The sequence below is a fragment of the Neoarius graeffei genome, chromosome 10 (genome assembly GCF_027579695.1).
Source record: "Neoarius graeffei isolate fNeoGra1 chromosome 10, fNeoGra1.pri, whole genome shotgun sequence".
Lineage (NCBI taxonomy): Eukaryota > Metazoa > Chordata > Actinopteri > Siluriformes > Ariidae > Neoarius > Neoarius graeffei.
Window position 1 is genome coordinate 16,779,716 of NC_083578.1, and position 19,411 is coordinate 16,799,126.

The 19,411-nt window shown below is 41.7% G+C and overlaps 1 protein-coding gene across 6 annotated transcripts in view; it reads right to left on the reverse strand.

Moving 5' to 3' along the window:
* The window catches only part of sorbs3 (sorbin and SH3 domain containing 3), a 132,397-nt gene extending 115,244 nt beyond the window's left edge, over positions 1-17,153 (reverse strand). For 4 of the 6 annotated variants that reach the window (XM_060931368.1, XM_060931366.1, XM_060931367.1 and 1 more), the window contains exon 1: positions 4,678-4,751. In XM_060931368.1, the coding sequence (XP_060787351.1) occupies positions 4,678-4,736 (59 nt within the window). In that variant the 5' untranslated portion in view covers positions 4,737-4,751. Of the gene's footprint in view, positions 1-4,677; positions 4,752-14,195; positions 14,273-17,077 lie in introns of those variants that run through there. The other 2 variants (XM_060931370.1, XM_060931369.1) reach the window with 2 other exon arrangements.
* Positions 17,154-19,411: the final 2,258 nt, after the last annotated feature.

Genomic DNA, 19,411 nt, shown 5'->3' on the forward strand with positions numbered 1-19,411 from the left:
CACGTAATCTAAACCTAATAATAAAGCCAGTTTGTCATTTTGTTTCAGGTTCTTTCAGGTACTTTTTTTTCCCTAGTCCTGTCTCAGGTCACTGGTTGATTACCTTAAAGCTAGACTTCCTTTCAGATTTTTCAAGTGTAGGTCATCAAAAGAGGGCGGCACGGTGATGTAGTGGTTAGCGCTGTCGCCTCACAGCAAGAAGGTCCGGGTTCGAGCCCCGTGGCCGGCGAGGGCCTTTCTGTGCGGAGTTTGCATGTTCTCCCCGTGCCCGCGTGGGTTTCCTCCGGGTGCTCCGGTTTCCCCCACAGTCCAAAGACATGCAGGTTAGGTTAACTGGTGACTCTAAATTGACCGTAGGTGTGAATGGTTGTCTGTGTCTATGTGTAAGCCCTGTGATGACCTGGCGACTTGTCCAGGGTGTACCCCGCCTTTCGCCCGTAGTCAGCTGGGATAGGCTCCAGCTTGCCTGCGACCCTGTAGAACAGGATAAAGTGACTAGAGATAATGAGATGAGATGAGGTCATCAAAAGAATTTTCCCTGACACCCAATTATTTTTGTTTAGTGGACCGAAAGCTACTGAATTCGAATCACAGACTTCCAATTTTATTATTTTTTTTCAAATATAACAATTAACAAATTTAGGATCATGTGGCTCTAAATTCGCTGCTATTTTTTCCTGCTTCACCATGACCCAATTCAAGATACTACGTCATGCATGACGTGGTGGGCTTTCCCCGTTTGCACAAGGCATTGTGGGATACAAATTTGAAACAGGAGAGAAAAATGGAGGACGTGAGTGTGCGAGTGAAGCGTGAAAGACCGACTACAGTAACAGAAAGCAAGAAGAAAAGACGTTATGTTGTGAAGGAAAGGAAACACAGGACCAAACTAATAAATATCGGCGGTCAGTGAGCACCTCGGTGTGATCAGCTGTTCGTTTAGCGACAGAATGATGGAACTGTCAGTGCACGGTCAAAGGTTAACCTGTAGATGTCGGTAATGCAAAACTGTGGATGCCAGCTGCCGTGAAACCCAAAAGGAGAAGGTAAACCTGCGCCTGTTTTATATATATATATATATATATATATATATATATATATATATATATATATATATATATATATATATCACAATGATCCAATGATCCAATTTCAGATAGAACTTTAATGTATTCACCTGTTCTGTGTAAAACCCTTCATTACCTCTGCCAACTTTGTTGGAGGAGGTTATATTTTTGCCTCCATTTGTTTATTTGTCTTTTCCTAACATAACTCAAAATAGAGTGAACTGATTTTGATGAAATTTTGAGGAAAGGTGAGCCATGGGTCAAGGAACAATTGATTAGATTTTGATGCAAATCCGGATATATATGTGGATCCAGGATTTTTTTTACTTTTCCCAATGTAACTCAAAAAGCAGTGAATGGATTTGGATGAAATTTGGTGTACAGCTTTAGTATTATCCTAAGTTCAAGTGGTTTGAGTTTGATGTTGATAATATGTGGTTTGGCAGAGTTATGCACTCTACCGAGTGCCCTTCTAGTTTATTTGTTTGTTTGACTTTTCCCAACATAACTCAAAAAGTAGTGAATGGATTTTGATGAAATTTTGAGGAAAGGTGGGCCATGGGCCAAGGAACAATTGATTGCATTTTAATGCAACTCCAGATATGTATGTGGATCCAGGATGTTTCTGTCTGTTCCCAGCATAACTCAAAAAGTAGTGAACGGATTTGGATGAAATTTGGTGTACAGCTTTAATATTATCCTAAGTTCAAGTGGTTTGATTTTGATGTTGATATCATGTGGCTTGGTGGAGGTATGCTCTTTACCATGTGCCCTTCTAGTTAGTTTGCTGTTTTGCTAGGGTGACCAGATTTCCCTAGTCTGAAACCGGGACACTTTTGCGCGCCGCCATGCTCGTGCATGCACACCTTTTTTTTACATAAACATGACACTCAGAGAGGTGCTCTTATCATTTTGTTGAAGCTCACATTTATCAACATCTCACATGAAATAAAACAAACAGGCATGTTGTTATCTAGTAGCATAGTGGCATACAGATCAGTTAAATTATGGTCAGACAACAGATTTTGTAATGGCTGAGAATAGGCCAGGCTATGTCCATAGGCCAAATTTAAACTGATTTATTTCACCTGTTTGTGAGAACACCAAGAAGAATGCATATGCACATGTAGGCTAGATCTCTAAAATTGTATGCACTATAGCATGAACTTAAAAAGTAGATATGTGACCTCAGCATAGTACGGAAGCCGAGAGAGGCCCGTCATATAATCCTTTTTTTTATTCACCTTGTTATCCTGAGATAACGACATAATTAATTCAGGATCTCGAGAAAACAACACAACTAATTCGAGATCTCGAGAAAACAAAACCGTTATTCCGAGATCTCGAGAAAACAAAACAATTATTCCGTGATCTGGAGAAAACAAAACAATTATTTCATGATCTCGAGTAAACAGCTGAGAAATGGTTCATTCAGGTGCGCCAAGAGACTTGTGATATGCTGACTTTGGGGCTATTTCTCATTCTGTATAGATGCAACTTTGGTCATTAGAATGTCTGGAATAATCGATCACCTAATAAGGCAATATTTTGATCAGGGGTTGACACAGGGAGAGATTGCATTAAGTCTTTTAATAAGGGATCATTTCAAAATTAGTCTGCGGCACCTCTGCAGAAGACTGGCCCGGCTTCGTCTCTACCGACCGAGATACAGTGATCCAGCTGAGATCATGAAATAATTGTTTTGTTTTCTCGAGATCTCAAATTAGTTGTGTTGTTTTCTTGAGATCCTGAATTAATTATGTCGTTATCTCGGAATAACGGTTTTGTTTTCTCGAGATCTCGAATTAGTTGTGTTATTTTCTTGAGATCCTGAATTAATTATGTCGTTATCTCGGGATAACAAGGTGAATAAAAAAAGATTATATGAAGGGCCTCTCGCGGCTTCCGTAAATATACACTCAAACAAAACAGTAGTAAAGGAGGAGAGGGGCGACAGCCCGAGGAAAGCCCCCACAGGAGCGCACAGCATTTGCAACATAGGCTACAAAGAACAAAAGCACTTACAGTGTGTGCAGTAGGCTTAGTGCGCATTGTTCTGCACCTCTCGGAGGAAGGGGTAGGTGCCCTGTAAATCTTTGGAAAAGGTACATTTTCTTTTCGGCATAATTGCTGCGGCATTACTGCTGCTAGCTGCTAGACAAAGAACATTCGTGCCAGTTAGTGTTTATTTTATTGTTGCATGGCAACACGTTCTGTTGTCTGGAATAATGTGGCTAAATAAACACCCATGCCACAGGGCCAGGGGGCAGTAACCAGGAAAGTTTGCGGTTCCTGTCAATTCATCAAAATAGTAAATGCAGACATTTCTCCGCTAATGATTCCCACGCTGCTCAGTCGCAAACGTCGCGAGTGGTGAAAACCAGGACATATCCGTGTCCCGACAGACTTTTGTCGGGACTCGGGACACACAACCCCAAATCGGGACTGTCCCGGTAAAACCGAGACGTCTGGTCACCCTATGTTTTGCTTACTTGTCATAAAGGCTTGTTGTGTATTTTTGTCAGAGCTTTTTTTTTTTTTTGGGAGGGGGGTTGTTTCCTTTTTTGATACTTGCTTATGTGTTGACTTATGATCATGGATTACTACCCTTTTGTGCTTTTACCCACTGGCATTCCAGCCTCCGTTATGGACCCCAATAAAGCCACAGCTGCCCTTATTTCTACTGTACAAACAGAAAGTATTGCTCTTGGTTCACAAATGTGCTACAGATGCAGTAGATAAAGATTTGATTGAAAAATTACAAAAATAATGCTTTGTTTGGCTGGCTGTCAAACCCAACATAGCAAAAGAATGCTGGTTCTCAGCACTGAGTTTGAGCGTACTGTATATGTTATGATAAATATCTGAATTAGGCAGAACCTGAAGGAATAACACTCTAAACATGTCATTGACAACCATGACCTGCCAAAACCTGGATTAACTCGAAAAATTCCCTAAGGACAAAAATGTAAACAAAGCAGGGTCGTAAACAGGATTATTTGTCTTAAAGTAGACCGAATAGTTTCTGTTTAATGTTTCTAAGACACAGAACATAAAGCAGTTCTCCCACAGGTGAAGGGTTTCAGTTGTAAGCTCACACAGCAGCATGGCCTGCAGGAGAGACGTTATGTAACTGAGAGTTCAGGTGACGGGCTTCATGATTCCTGCAGCATGTGTTGTTTGTTGTTGGTATACTCACACACACACAGATAAACACACGTGCACACATACCGTGTATCTCCAACGAGACATGTATGAGATATACATGATTACTTCTCTCAGTGAGTTAACAGTTCGTGTGTGTGTGTGTGTGTGTGTGTGTGTGTGTGTGTGTGTGTGTGTGTGAAGGACGGCTGTTTGTGAAGGTCTCTGGATCTCTAGAGCTGTAGGAGTCAGCAGCTTTTTAATAATTCAGTGGTTTGGAAGGAGGCAGTGTAACTCAGACTAGTACCCGAAGTTTGTGTGTGTGTGAGTCATGTGTTTGTAGAGAATGTATTTCCAAAGACTCCTAAAAGAGAAGAGAAGAGAAGAGAAGAGAAGAGAAGAGAAGAGAAGAGAAGAGAAGAGAAGAGAAGAGAAGACCCACATATACACACTTCCCTCATCCTACCTGCCAAAAGCAGAGCCATTACAGCAGCACAGACAGCACATGTAACTGTCCACAGTCATCAAGATTGTCCAATTTAGGGAAGGTATTCGACTTCCTCATTATCATCAAGCGGTAATAACTGAAAAAAAATGCTATAAATGACATCAGCATTGAAATATTATTAGAACCAAACCTTACAAAGGTTTAACTAACAATAACCCTCACCCTGACCGTATGGAAAAGGAACGACGCTATGGGCAAGGCCCAGTGTTACGTAAGACTGCATGTGAGTTTGGTTAACAACTCTGGCAAATATTTACTTTTAATACTGTGATGCTTATACTGCTATAAATCCACCTGACGTACAGATCCTAACAAAAGTTATCATGTTTTCTAGTCGTTGGGAATTTTAGAACAAAGATATGATATTATTATAGACTAAAGAGTGCAAAGAGCTGTAAAGATTTACTGATTGGAAGCAGCACATCTGTATGGAGTGATTTTCCAGAAACAACTAACACAGGGGTTTTCAAAGTGTGGGAGAGTCAGCCTCCCCTCAGAGAGCAAATAAACAACAGCGCCCCCTTACAATTTTTGTTGTTGCTATACTTAATGTTGCATTCGTATTTAAAAAAAAATGGTTGTTGTACACATTTTTATTTTTTTCTTTTACACATTTTAAACATCTGTGCTTTTTTTTAAAACATCTTGTTTTACACATTTTAAACATCTCATAGCATCATTAGCTAGCACCTCTTGGCAGACAACACACTGTGGCAGTGGAGCATCTTCAGATCCAGTCCATGAAAATCCAAACTTTAAATAATCGTGGTCATACTTCCTTCTTTTTTTGCTTGGCCCAGACTCTGTCTCCTCACTCACTGTAGCTTTAGGTACTAAAAATCGATCCATTTTGTCTCTGGTAAAGGCTAGCTGAAGTTTGCTAAATGTCCGCAATAGTCAGTCCCCCCAGGATTCCGCGGGCCTTTTTTGTGATTGTCTCATCTCATCTCATTATCTGTAGCCGCTTTATCCTGTTCTACAGGGTCGCAGGCAAGCTGGAGCCTATCCCAGCTGACTACGGGCAAAAGGCGGGGTACACCCTGGACAAGTCGCCAGGTCATCACAGGGCTGACACATAGACACAGACAACCATTCACACTCACATTCACACCTACGGTCAATTTAGAGTCACCAGTTAACCTAACCTGCATGTCTTTGGCCTGTGGGGGAAACCGGAGCACCCGGAGGAAACCCACGCGGACACGGGGAGAACATGCAAACTCCGCACAGAAAGGCCCTCGCCGGCCACGGGGCTCGAACCCGGACCTTCTTGCTATGAGGCAACAGCGCTAACCACTACACCGCCGTGCCGCCTTTTCTGTGATTGTTGCGGGCTAAAATGTCTGATGTTGCAGGATTTTTCCAAAAAATTGCGATGAAAGTTGCGGTGTTTTTTAGGTTTTTCTTGCGATTACATTGCGGGAGGAAGTGAAAGTTGCGAGAAATTGTTGCGATTTTCTCTTTTTGTGATTAAAATTGAGTGATATGTTAAATATTAAGTTATTACTGAAAAACTATTGATTAAAAAAACAAAGACACTGAGAAATGGTCCTATAAACAACTTTACCAATATAAAAGATTACCAGGACTACAAAAATGCAGAAAAATAGGCTTTACTTATCCAAATGCACCTGTTGGTTCAAAAGTTAAAGTGCATAGAACCTCACAGCACAACATGAAGTTACCTTAAAATATAATATAAATGCCTCAGCTTTCATGTAAGAAAAAAACTATTAATACTAGTACTGTGTGCAGGCAGTCTCTCCTGAAGACTAAATTAAACAATAATTATAAACTAATAAAATAAATGGCTCAGGCTTCATAGAAGAAACAAAACAATTTGAACAGAATCTCACAGTATGATGCTGAAGCTGCCTAAACGATGGAAAATAAAATACCATTTTGGCAAAAATGTTGGCATCCATTAATTTCTTGTATTAAGTCAAAAAAATAATGTAAAGTGCACACAGTCCTTCACTGTAAACATAACACACTTTCAGTAACAGAATTTAAGCCTACATAAACACTGACTCGCACATGCTGCTTCTCTTAAATGTATACATGGAAGTAAGCAGTGTTGCCAGATACTGCTGACGTTTTCCAGCCCAAAATATGTTCAAAACCCGCCAAAATGCACTTGAAACCGCCCAATCTGGCAACACTGGAAGTAAGGCGGAAGGTAGTTTGTCGACGTCACCTCAAGACGACGCCAACGATTGGTCAAATTTGCGGGAAAGTTGCAGTGATTGGATATAATTGCAACACCGCCCTGAATTTGCGGGGATTGGTTGAATTTGTGTTGATGTTGCAAATCGCAACATCGCGAAATCCTGGAGGGTCTGAATCGTAACTTATTCTGGTTTATTTTTTCTTACGTTGCACCCCCCCTGAAGAACTCTGGCACCCCCTAGGGGAGGCGCGCCCCACACTTTGAAAAGCCCTGAACTAACATAACTGCAGTAATAAGATTTATATGCATTATAAACCTAGCAAAAATAAATCCACAGTTGTAAATAATATTTTGAGGGGCATGGTGTGGATGGTTCCACAGAATTGATGGGGCAGGGCTGAAACAAATTATGAAAACCATGTACAGGATGTAAAATGTTAAATTAAGTGAGAAGCCGAAGGTACAAGCCGAAGGATTGTATAATGTTGCCAACTAGATCTGGTGACCACCTGTGTGTAAAACCTGACTGAATTCTGTTTGTGTTAGCCTATACTCCTAATAACCAATCACTGATCACTATTGCTCACAAGGAACAATCACTAATTAATATTGTTCCCAAAGACCAATCCCTGATTACTGTTGTTCCCAATGACCAATCACTAATCATCATAATTCCCAAAGACCAATTAGTGATCACCATTATACCCAACAACCAAATGCTGGACACCACTGTTCCCAACAACCAATCACTATTCAATATTATTCCCAAAGACCAATCCCTGATCACTGTTGTTCTTAATGACCAATCCCTGATCACTATTGTTATCAGTGACCAATCAGTGATCACCATTATCCCCAACAATCAAACACTGGTCAAAATTGTTCCAAACAACCAATCACTAATCAGTATTATTCCCAATGACCAATAACTGATCACTATTGTTCACAAAGACCAATCCCTGATCAATATTGTTATCAATGACCAACCAGTGATCACCATTATCCCCAACAACCAAACACTGGCCAACATTGTTCACAAGGACCAATCACTAATCAATATTATTCCCAATGACCAATCACTGGTCACTATTGTTCCCAATGACCAATCACTGATTACAATTATTCCCAATGACCAATCACTGACCACTGTTGTTCCCCAAAACTAATCACTAATTACCATTGTTCCCAAAAACCAATCAGTGATCACCATTATCCCCAATAACCAAACACTGGTCAACATTGTTCCCAACAACCAATCACTGATCACGATTACTTCCCAACACCCAAGCACTAATCACCATTGTTCTCAATGACCGATCACTGACCACTATTTTTCCCAACAGCTAATCATTAATCGCTATTGTTCCCAAAGACAAATCAGTGATCACCATTATCCCTAAAAACCAATCATTGGTCACCATTGTTTCCCAACACCCGAACACTAATCACCATTGTTCTCAACAACCAATCATCAATCACCATTGTTCTCAATGAACAATCATCGATCACCATTGTTCTCAATGAACAATCATTGATCACTATTGACCAACCATTGGTCAGTCATGTTTGTCTCACACATACACTTCTATGTTCTTCTTGGCGATATATACAAGTAATAAAAGCAAGTCATTCCATCTGGAACTGTTTCCTTTATGTCCATTTTCTGAATCACTACCACTGCTTCAGCTATAAGAAATGCGTTATAATCTTTTCTTTATTCTGGTCAAAAAACAATCAGTGAATATGCAAATCAGTCGGTGATATCATCTGGTGACGTCGAGCAACTTTTTGAGCATGCATTAATTACTTCTCCCTGAAAAGAGTTAGCGAAACTACACTTGCAATGATTTACAAAAGTCACATGAGAAAGTAGAAATTACACATTCATGAAATTGACGATGCATTTCTTTCAACATTGTATTAAAGCCTGGACAGATGCAGGCCACTGCTTGAAGTACGAATAAAACTGAGTAATGCTCAACATAGCGTTCCATCTTCAATATCAAGTCAATCAACTTGTTGGTAAAGGAGTAATGAGGGGAAAAACCCAGGCATATTTGATTTTTACACTGATGTATACTCAGATTTACTGTATAGCCATGTATGTGGCCTTTCTCATTACTTTTGGACTAATGTTACAAAAGATCATGTTAGACATACTTTAGCTTTATCTCCATACCAAATCCATGCATTATCTGTAACCGCTTATCCTGTGCAGGGTCATGGGCAAGCTGGAGCCTATCCCAGCTGACTATGGGCGAGAGGTGAGGTACACCCTGGAAAAGTCACCAGATCATTGCAAGGCTGACACATACAGTAGAGACAAACAACCATTCACACTCACGGTCAATTTAGAACCACCAATTAGCCTATCCTGCATGTCTTTGGACTGTGGGGGAAACCGGAGCACCCAGAGGAAACCCACACATGCACAGGGAAAACATGCAAACTCCACACAGAAAGGCCCCTGTCGGCCACTGGGCTTGAACCCAGAACTTTCTTGCTGTGAGGTGACAGTGCTAACCACTACACCACTATGCCACTCTTCCATACCAAATGCATGCACCAAATCAGACAACAAATGTCTGAACCTGTGGTTCCTCTCGTACTGAGCAGGATTATTACTGCAACAACACAGCATCAGTAGGATAAAACTAACTTGTCTGATGATGGTCCAACCCCAGCTCACATCATAAAATCCATAACATTTATAATTTTTGACCCTTTGCTGTGGTGATACAGGAGATGCTTTATCAACTAAAGCAGTGGCCAGACCAAATTAATCAAAAGCTATTTCACTGAAGGGAAAAGGATGGAGGATGTGAAAAGATGTTGCTTGAGTGTACAAAATAAAGGCTTCTTCTTCTCAGATATGCATCAGCTTCTGGTAGAGGGTACCTTTGCTTCATCCCAACTTTATCTAGGTCAGATTTGGCCTGTGAATTCATGACTCTTGGCCTTGCGAGCTAATAGAAAACCAGCAGACAGGCTCTCTGTGGTTGATTATCCCGCTAATGGTTTCTTGTTAGCATTGTTGGCAGCTATCCATAATTAATGTGATCATTGCTTCAGCAAAGACCCTACACAAGATGGATATTTGTGCACTGTAATATAAATAAACTAGACAATCCATCCATTTATCCATAACCACTTATCCTGTGCAGGGTTGCGGGCAAACTGGAGCCTATCCCAGCTGACTATGGGTGAGAGGTAGGGTGCATCCTGGACAAGTCACCAGATCATTGCAGGACTGACACATAGAGACAAAAAACCATTCACACTCACACCTACGGTCAATTTAGAGCCACCAGTTAACCTAACCTGCATGTCTTTGGACTGTGAGGGAAACCGGAGCCTAGACAATCCAGATTAGCTAAACTTCAGGGGCGCTAGCTACCGAGCTGGACCACTGGGTGACTCTTACATAGCTTCCTATTGGCCATATTGTGCATTACATTTTACAGTACATAGTGCACTTTATAATGATGAGGAAACACGTTAGGAGCTAGCCTACTCTCGGTTCTGATGATCACTGTTACCATTGGAAACATCCAGAAATATAGTTGATGTCATCAAACCATTGCCTTGCTTCTCAGTCCCAGTAAAAGAGGCATGGCCTCAGTGTCTGTCAGTCCCAGTGATAGAGGTGTGGCCTCTGTTTCTGTCAGTCACAGTGAAAGAGGTGTGGCCTCTGTATCTGTAAGTCCCAGAAAAGGAGGTGTGGCCTCTGTATCTGTCAGTCACAATAGTGGAGGTCTGGCTTCTTTGTCCATTGAACCAAGTGAAGGTGTGGACTTCAGTCCCAGCGAAGAAGGCATGGACTCTTAGGCTGTCAGTCCCAGTGAAAGAGGTGTGGTCTCTGTATCTGTCAGTCACAGGAGTGGAGGTGTGGTTTCTTTGTCCATCTAACCTAGTTAAGGCAGTGTGACCTTCAGTACCAGTGAAGAAGGCATGAATTCTAAGGCTGTCAGTCACAGTGAAGGAGGTGTGGCCTCAGTGTCTGTAAGTCACTGAAAAGGAGGTGTGGCCTCTGTATCTGTCAGTCACAGTAGTGGAGGTCTGCCTTCTTTGTCCATTGAACCAAGTGAAGGTGTGGACTTCAGTCCCAGCAAAGAAGGCATGGACTCTTAGGCTGTCAGTCCCAGTGAAAGAGGTGTGGTCTCTGTATTTGTCAGTCACAGGAGTGGAGGTGTGGTTTCTTTGTCCATCTAACCTAGTTAAGGCAGTGTGACAGTCAGTCCTAATGAAGAAGGTATGAATTCTAAGGCTGTCAGTCCCAGTGAAAGAGGTGTGGCCTCTGTATCTGTCAGTTACAGTGAAGGAGGTGTGGCTTTTTGTCCCACTAACCTAATGAAGGCGGTGCAACCTTCAGTCCCAGTGAAAAAGTCATAAACTCTAAGGCTGTCATTTCCAGTGAAGGAAATGTGGCCTCTGTATCTGTCAGTCACAGTGAAGGAGGTGTGGCCTTTGTATCTGTCAGTCCCAGTGAAGGAGGTGTGGCCTCTGTGTCTGTCAGTCACATTGAACAAGGTGTGGCTTCTTTGTCCCACTAAACTAGTGAAGGCAGTGTGACCTTCAGTCCCAGTGAAGAAGGTATGAATTGTAAGGCTGTCAGTGAAAGAGTTGTGGCCTCTGGATCTGTCAGTCCCAGTGAAGGAGGTGTGGCTTTTTGTCCCACTAACCTAATGAAGGTGGTGCGACCTTCAGTCCCAGTGAAGAAGTCATAAACTCTAAGGCTCTCAGTTTCAGTGAAGGAGGTGTGGCCTCTGTATCTGTCAGTCACAGTGAAGGAGGTGTGGCCTCAGTGCCTGTAAGTCCCAGTAAAGGAGGTGTGGCCTCTGTATCTGTCAGTCACAGTGAAGGAAGTGTGGCTTCTTTGTCCCACTAACCTAATGAATGCAGTGTGACATTCAGTCCTAGTGAAGAAGGTATGAATTCTAAGGCTGTCAGTCCGAGTGAAAGAGCCTCTGTATCTGTCAGTCCCAGTGAAGGAGGTGTGGCTTTTTGTCCCACTAACCTAATGAAGGCGGTGTGACCTTCAGTCCCAGTGAAGAACTCATAAACTCTAAGGCTGTCAGTTCCAGTGAAGGAGGTGTGGCCTCTGTATCTGTCAGTCACGGTGAAGGAGGTGTGGACTCTGTGTCTGTCAGTCACATTGAACGAGGTGTGGCTTTTTGTCCCACTAACCTAGTGAAGGCAGTGTGACCTTCAGTCCCAGTGAAGAAGGTATGAATTATAAAGCTGTCAGTCCCAGTGAAGGAGGTTTGGCCTCTGTATCTGTCAGTTCCAGTGAAGGAGGTGTGGCCTCTGGGTCTGTCAGTCCCAGTGAAGGAGGTGTGGCTTTTTGTCCCACTAACCTAATGAAGGTGGTGCGACCTTCAGTCCCAGTGAAGAAGTCATAAACTCTAAGGCTGTCAGTTCCAGTGAAGGAGGTGTGGCCTCTGTATCTGTCAGTCACAGTGAAGGAGGTGTAGCCTCAGTGCCTGTAAGTCCCAGTAAAGGAGGTGTGGCCTCTGTATCTGTCAGTCACAGTGAAGGAGGTGTGGCTTCTTTGTCCCACTAACCTAATGAACGCAGTGTGACATTCAGTCCTAGTGAAGAAGGTATGAATTCTAAGGGTGTCAGTCCGAGTGAAAGAGGTATGGCCTCTGTATCTGTCAGTCCCAGTGAAGGAGGTGTGGCTTTTTGTCCCACTAACCTAATGAAGGCGGTGCGACCTTCAGTCCCAGTGAAGAACTCATAAACTCTAAGGCTGTCAGTTCCAGTGAAGGAGGTGTGGCCTCTGTATCTGTCAGTCACGGTGAAGGAGGTGTGGACTCTGTGTCTGTCAGTCACATTGAACGAGGTGTGGCTTTTTGTCCCACTAACCTAGTGAAGGCAGTGTGACCTTCAGTCCCAGTGAAGAAGGTATGAATTATAAAGCTGTCAGTCCCAGTGAAGGAGGTGTGGCCTCTGTATCTGTCAGTTCCAGTGAAGGAGGTGTGGCCTCTGTGTCTGTCAGTCACATTGAACGAGGTGTGGCTTTTTGTCCCACTAACCTAGTGAAGGCAGTGTGACCTTCAGTCCCAGTGAAGAAGGTATGAATTGTGAGGCTGTCAGTGAAAGAGATGTGGCCTCTGGATCTGTCAGTCCCAGTGAAGGAGGTGTGGCTTTTTGTCCCACTAACCTAATGAAGGCGGTGCGACCTTCAGTCCCAGTGAAGAAGTCATAAACTCTAAGGCTCTCAGTTTCAGTGAAGGAGGTGTGGCCTCTGTATCTGTCAGTCACAGTGAAGGAGGTGTGGCCTCAGTGCCTGTAAGTCCCAGTAAAGGAGGTGTGGCCTCTGTATCTGTCAGTCACAGTGAAGGAGGTGTGGCTTTTTGTCCCACTAACCTAATGAAGGCGGTGTGACCGTCAGTCCCAGTGAAGAAATCATAAACTATAAGGCTGGCAGTTCCAGTGAAGGAGGTGTGGCTTCTGCACCAGTCAGTCACAATGAGGTGTGGCCGTCTACTCTTCAAAGCTCAATTTACTAATCTGCACTGCTTGCATAATAGCATGATGCCCTGTGACACACTGGCAGTCCATCCAGGGTGTATTCCCACCTTACACCCAATTTTCCTGGGACAGGTTCCAGATGCACCACAACCCTGACCAAGATAAAGCACTTACTATAGAGGAATGAAATGTTTCCACAATACTGAATCACAATGGATCACATTAAAGAAACTTTTTATCATATTAAACAATAATACTGTAGTGATTACATGATACACACTTGAAAACAGTGTCTCAAGAATAATATTATATTTACTACATAATTCATGTCATATATAACAGAACAAACCCAGCACGTTGGTCAAGTGATGAAATGACCTTAAATAATGCATGATAAAATTCAAAATTAGATTGCTAGAGAGAAATGTACAGCTATTCCAGAGTTAAATGAACTCAGTGTTCACCCTAACGCTGGCATTCGGTTTAGTTCAGTTCTACAATGCAGCTTGGAAAATATGACACTAGTGAATAAAACAATGGCACACATACAACACTGCTCAGCATATGGGTTTGTATCCCATTTGTAAGTCATACACTCTGTGTTTGGAATCTAGCAGATCAGGCTGTGCTAGCTGCCACAGTTCACATGAGGATATTAAAGTCTCATTTCTCAATATACAAGAGTAGAGATTTGGATCGAGTAAACATGCACAAAGGAAGTCATTCGAAACGTGATAGCATGCATGGTATGTGTTAGCTAGTGAAGCGAATGCAGAAATATGCAGCTGGAGTGTGTGAATGCAGTGACAGGAGAGAAACCGGTACCTACTGTGAAATGAAGTTCCAGTGAAACGGTTAGATGGAGTGGAGTGAGGGAGTCAGAGAAGTGGGAAAGACACTGTTCTGTTTTGGGCTGGGGGCGTCTACTAATGGGCTGTGCTTCTATGAGTCAGCCTGTGTGCAAACCACAAACACACACACACACACACCTCTTAGGGCCTAACAAGTTTGGGGGGCTCCATAATAGTTTCCATCCAATACACACACAAGCACAGATGGAATTAATAGAAACTCCAGAGTGTTCTCAGAGGCACCGCCCTCCTGTGTTTTCGAATCAGGAGAACAAACCCATTTCCTCTCACTGTTTGAAAGCAGCGGTGTGGGTTTGATCTTTGTCAGGTGGGCATATGCTTGGAACATCTGCTGAATGCCATTCTTGTTAGCACACACTGGCACTTTTTTCTATATTGTCCATCTTTAACAGATTATCTGTCAGAATAATGTTGAATCAAAATATTCATTCATTCATTCATTCATTTCCAGGAAGCATTTTTATCTTGGTCAGGCTTGTGTTAGATCTGGAGTCTGTTCTGGGAACACTGGTCACAAGGTAGGAATACATCCAATGGGACACCAGTCCATCGCTGGGCACCATAAACACACATTCACACACATATGAGACCCTGAAGTTGGGAGGCAGGAATATGACCCACTGCACTACTCATTACAGAGTCCAATTCTTGAATCTGATTGGTCAGAAGGTGTTAATTAATTTTCTATCCCAGCGGCTCTGACACTAGTGCAGGCTGTAATTCAAATCACATTGTACACTTTACATTAACGAACTACTTTTAGTGTTTCTATGTCACAGGGGAACTGTCTAGGCCTTCTGAGAAGGCCAAAACATATCAGTATTTCAAACGTTATCTTTACTTTCTTTCATTCTTTCATAATTTCATTATAATTGTTCTCTTCTAATTCTAATTTGGCCTCATTTTCTATCAAATTTGCTTCAGAAATGAAAGTGTTACTGTCCTGAAAACATTAAAATAGCGTTATCCAATGAGAATTTTTTTGTTTGTTGTCTCTAGGCTGAGAAGGGTTTAGAGCTGGCTCACTCATTGGTTAGGACTTCATTGCTGGGACAAAGCCCCTGGCAGTGTATGTAGGAAGTGACAGATGAATTAACCAATCAGATTTTGATTTACAGTGGAAGGGACCAAAAATGTATCACCCTAGACCTTCTTGAAGGCCAACACAAGCTTAACTGCGAGTCGTTCATCAGTAGTGTTAGCGAATACTAATAATGCAGTCAAGCCAGTGCTATTGAGAGCAAGTAACACAGACTAACGACCGAGAAGCTAAGATTTCTGTCTCCAGACTCTTCTTCCACGCACACTTGCCAGAGTATTTTTCACTCAGACTTAAGTATTCGTTTCCTGATGTAATAATTAATTACTTTTCAAATTAACAGAGACAACAACACACAACAGAGCAACCTGGCAGCCTGTCGCTAATCCCTTGCAAAATCCCTTGCCCTGTTGCTTTTTTGGTGTGTCTGGCTAAGTTTTGGCTGAGCTCAAGTCCCAGCTCTAATAGTCACAGTTCGCCACTGTTCTATAGTAACAACCAGTGACTGTAAAAAAAAAATAAAAATACAGTGTAATGTCTCTACAAAGTGAAGCAGCAGAAAGTCCCTACTACACAAACTCTGCCTCCAAATTTGACAAAATGGTGGAGGAATTTTTTTTTTTACAGTACCTGGTAACAACAGCTCATTCACAATGATTTCTATAGTGGACACGTGACATGAAATACTTAAAGGAATTTACACTTTCTGGTTTCCCAGTAACAATAAAAGCTGTGTTTTTTCTTCATAACTTTTTACAGCTGCTATAACGTAAGCGATAACTTGTTTTCCAGATGTTCCATAACATTAAATCTAACTCTACACGAATAAAAAGTATGACATAGGATCATTCTTTAATTAATAAAAGATGTAATAGTAAACGGCAGATTTACTATGAAATAGTAAATTGTTGTGGTGCAAGGCAAGCGTGATAAAACATGTTAGTACATGTGGTTAGAGAAAGTAATGAACTTGATTGTTTGTGTGTTTTTTTTCCCTTATGAACAGTAAATACGCCCATATCTACATATCTGGAAACCAAAACTCCTTCTAGTCCATTAGATCATAACAGACGTGGTTCATGACCTCCATGCTTTTCTGGGTTTGCCACAATTATCTATGATTTGCATAAAACAGTTGGAAATGAGGAACACAGAAATGTCAACTGCAAGAAGCTGAAGTCATATCGACTTGCAATCGGATTTCAATCTGGATTAAATTAAGGCAAATGTAAATGCTCATGGTTGAAATCCTGTCAGGAGACAAATCAGATACAAGAACCATGCAACGACCAAATAGCGTCCGCAATCAATGTGCACACCAATGGACTAAAATGCTTTATTAGCTTTTGTACTCATACTTTTTGACCCCGTGTATACCTTGGATACACGGTGGAGATATTGCAAACACGCACACACCGTCAGCTGGAAGAGATCAGGGTTTCTCTCACAGTTTCCATGCTCAGGTCCAGCTCCAGGCTGGCACACAATGGTTAACTGGTTCTTTCTGCTCCATTAATGTGCCTCCACTGTGCTTATCAACTGCCAACAATCATTAATCTCATTGAAATAGCTGTGTCCTTACAATCCTGATATTTTGGAGGAAGACCAACTTTCGGGAAAAAATATATATTAATAAATAAAATACCAAACATACAATACTTCTCTAACTACACACAACTGTTTGCAAAAAAAAAAAAAACGGCATGCAACTACCAACACTTAGTGACATTCCACGAGTTTCCAGATGACTGGATGCCAGTCTGTAAAGGTGCCAGACAGATTTCTGGCAATAATACTTACTCAAGTGTAACAAATTCAACTGACGAGCCGTAGGCGATCCAGGGAAAATGGAAACTCTCTGTGTAAATAGCACGAATCCTGCCCGTCCTTTTGCTGAGCTGATAAAAGCTGGACAGGCAGGTACTTTGCACCTGATGTGGGAAGAACTTTCTCAGGAGGGTTGGGTTATTGAACATGCATTCCATGTAAATGTGACACGTGTCTTCACCTATGAACTCCATCACAATGTTAAAGTGCAAATCGAATTATGCTGCAGTACAAATGCAGCATCTAGTACCAACACTGCATAGACATTTCTTCATGAAATGAAATGTTTTTTCCACTGTCATTATTGATGTAATTATTGCCAAGTTTAGTCCTAGGTATGACTTTAAACTGCAACCAGTGGTGAGTTTCAGGTCCAGGAGGACTTGCGTATTGGAGAAAGTGGAGATACCCCTTAATCACCATTGTTCCCAGGTCCACTTTGACCCAGAGTGGTAGCACCTGCCTGGGTTCCAGCTATGGGTTAAATAGTACATCACCAATCAGGTGCTGGCAGCAGGGCACTTTTCAGTGCAATGTGGCAGATGAACCCAACAGGGTCAATGGCACACCATTAAATGGCATGCAGAAGAACCACTCAAATGGCCAACAGATGGCATCACCCGGCAAGCCAGTTGTCACTGCGGGGCAACTTCCATACCCACCAGGTCTGTCGCACTTTTGTGCACCACTTGGCACCAGGTCTGGAGGTCCAGAAAGACAACACGATGGGGACACGACTTCATTAGGAAAGGAGAATAAGTCTGGTGCGCTCTGGTGCAGGCCTCACAGCCCATCTCCGTTTCTGCACATCCTAATGAAGCAGTCATCGTCGCTAGCGATGGACAGCCGACGCTGCCAATGACTAATTATTGCCAAATTAAAAAAAAAATGATCCACAACTAAGAACATTTCCTCAGTTCTGTGTAGAAAGCCCATTTTTAAGACCGTAACTATCCAAAGCCTTTTTCTAATGAAGTTGGGCAAAATGTTGGTGTTTTAAATAAAAAAAAAAAATCCATCCTGAAATACATTAAATAAGTTTATATTAAAATATTTGTGATTTTAATGTGTTTTAAGATTCAGGTGCTAATTTATTTGTTGTTGCTGTGTAAAGTTAGCAATCATGCTGCAATTATGTCACAGGGAAACAACGTTAATGCATTTACAATGGCATTTAGTAGGAGAAAAAAAAACAAGCGATAATGGTCAGGCTTTACCACTTTTCTACATCATATTAAGGAGGAAATAGAACAATATCAGAGTAGGTGGAGACAAACGTCAGAATCAAAGCTCCAGAATGTAAATCGATGCTGAGTTATGGCACAAAGAATCAGCTCAGATAGCAGGCAGTATCTAAGATGATGAGTGTGATGGTGTTGACAAGTGGTATTTACGGAAGAGTGATAGTTCCACTAAGAAATACTTTTTTTTTTTAATTTCTGAGAAAAAAAACTCAGAATTTTCAAGATTAAAGTCAGAAATTTCGAGAAAAAAGTCAAAAATTTCGAGAAACAATCTCAAAACTTTTGAGAAAAAAAGTCAAAAATTTCGAGAAAAAAGTAAAAAAAATTTGAGAAAAAACTTGAAATTTTTGAGAAAAAAGTCAAAATTTTTGCGGAAAAAAGTCGAAATTTTTGAGAAAAAAGTTGAAATTTTCAAGAAAGAAGTCAAAATTTTCATCAAAAATTTTGAGAAAATAAACTTGAAATTTTCGAGAAAAAAGTCACAAATTTAGGCTACCAAGAAGTACCAGGTCATTCAGAGCTGACGGAGACTTAGTCTGCTACTACTGTGTTTAGTGCTGCTGAAATGGACGACTTAATCAAATGTTGTGTCTCAGCCAGAGCCATGGAAGTAAGAGTTCAGCCACTCTCATTGACCTTAATGGTCCATTTTTTACACAGCAATGGCGGCTCATGGAGCCTTTGACACATAGATCGCCATTGACATAGTTCCACTAGTTCCAGGAAGTGGCCGTAGAACAGTGGCCGTAGAACACAGAAAGTGCGGTAAAGGTAAATGTAATTCGTTTCTACTTAATCTTTGCTTGTTATGTAGTGGTTCTGTGTTAGTCTCTAGCAAACAGAAAGCTGCTGCCTAGAAGTATTTGAATCTACGTGAATCACATCACCAACCGACTTCCTGTACCCCGGTTGTCACAACTCTGAATTCCATGGCTCTGGTCTCAGCCATTCATGGCTACCGGCTGCAAGTGAGTGTCACTTCCATATGGAAGCCCGCCTTCTACAGATTTCTGACTTTTTTTTTCTCAAAAATTTTGACTTTATTTCTCAAAAATTTTGACTT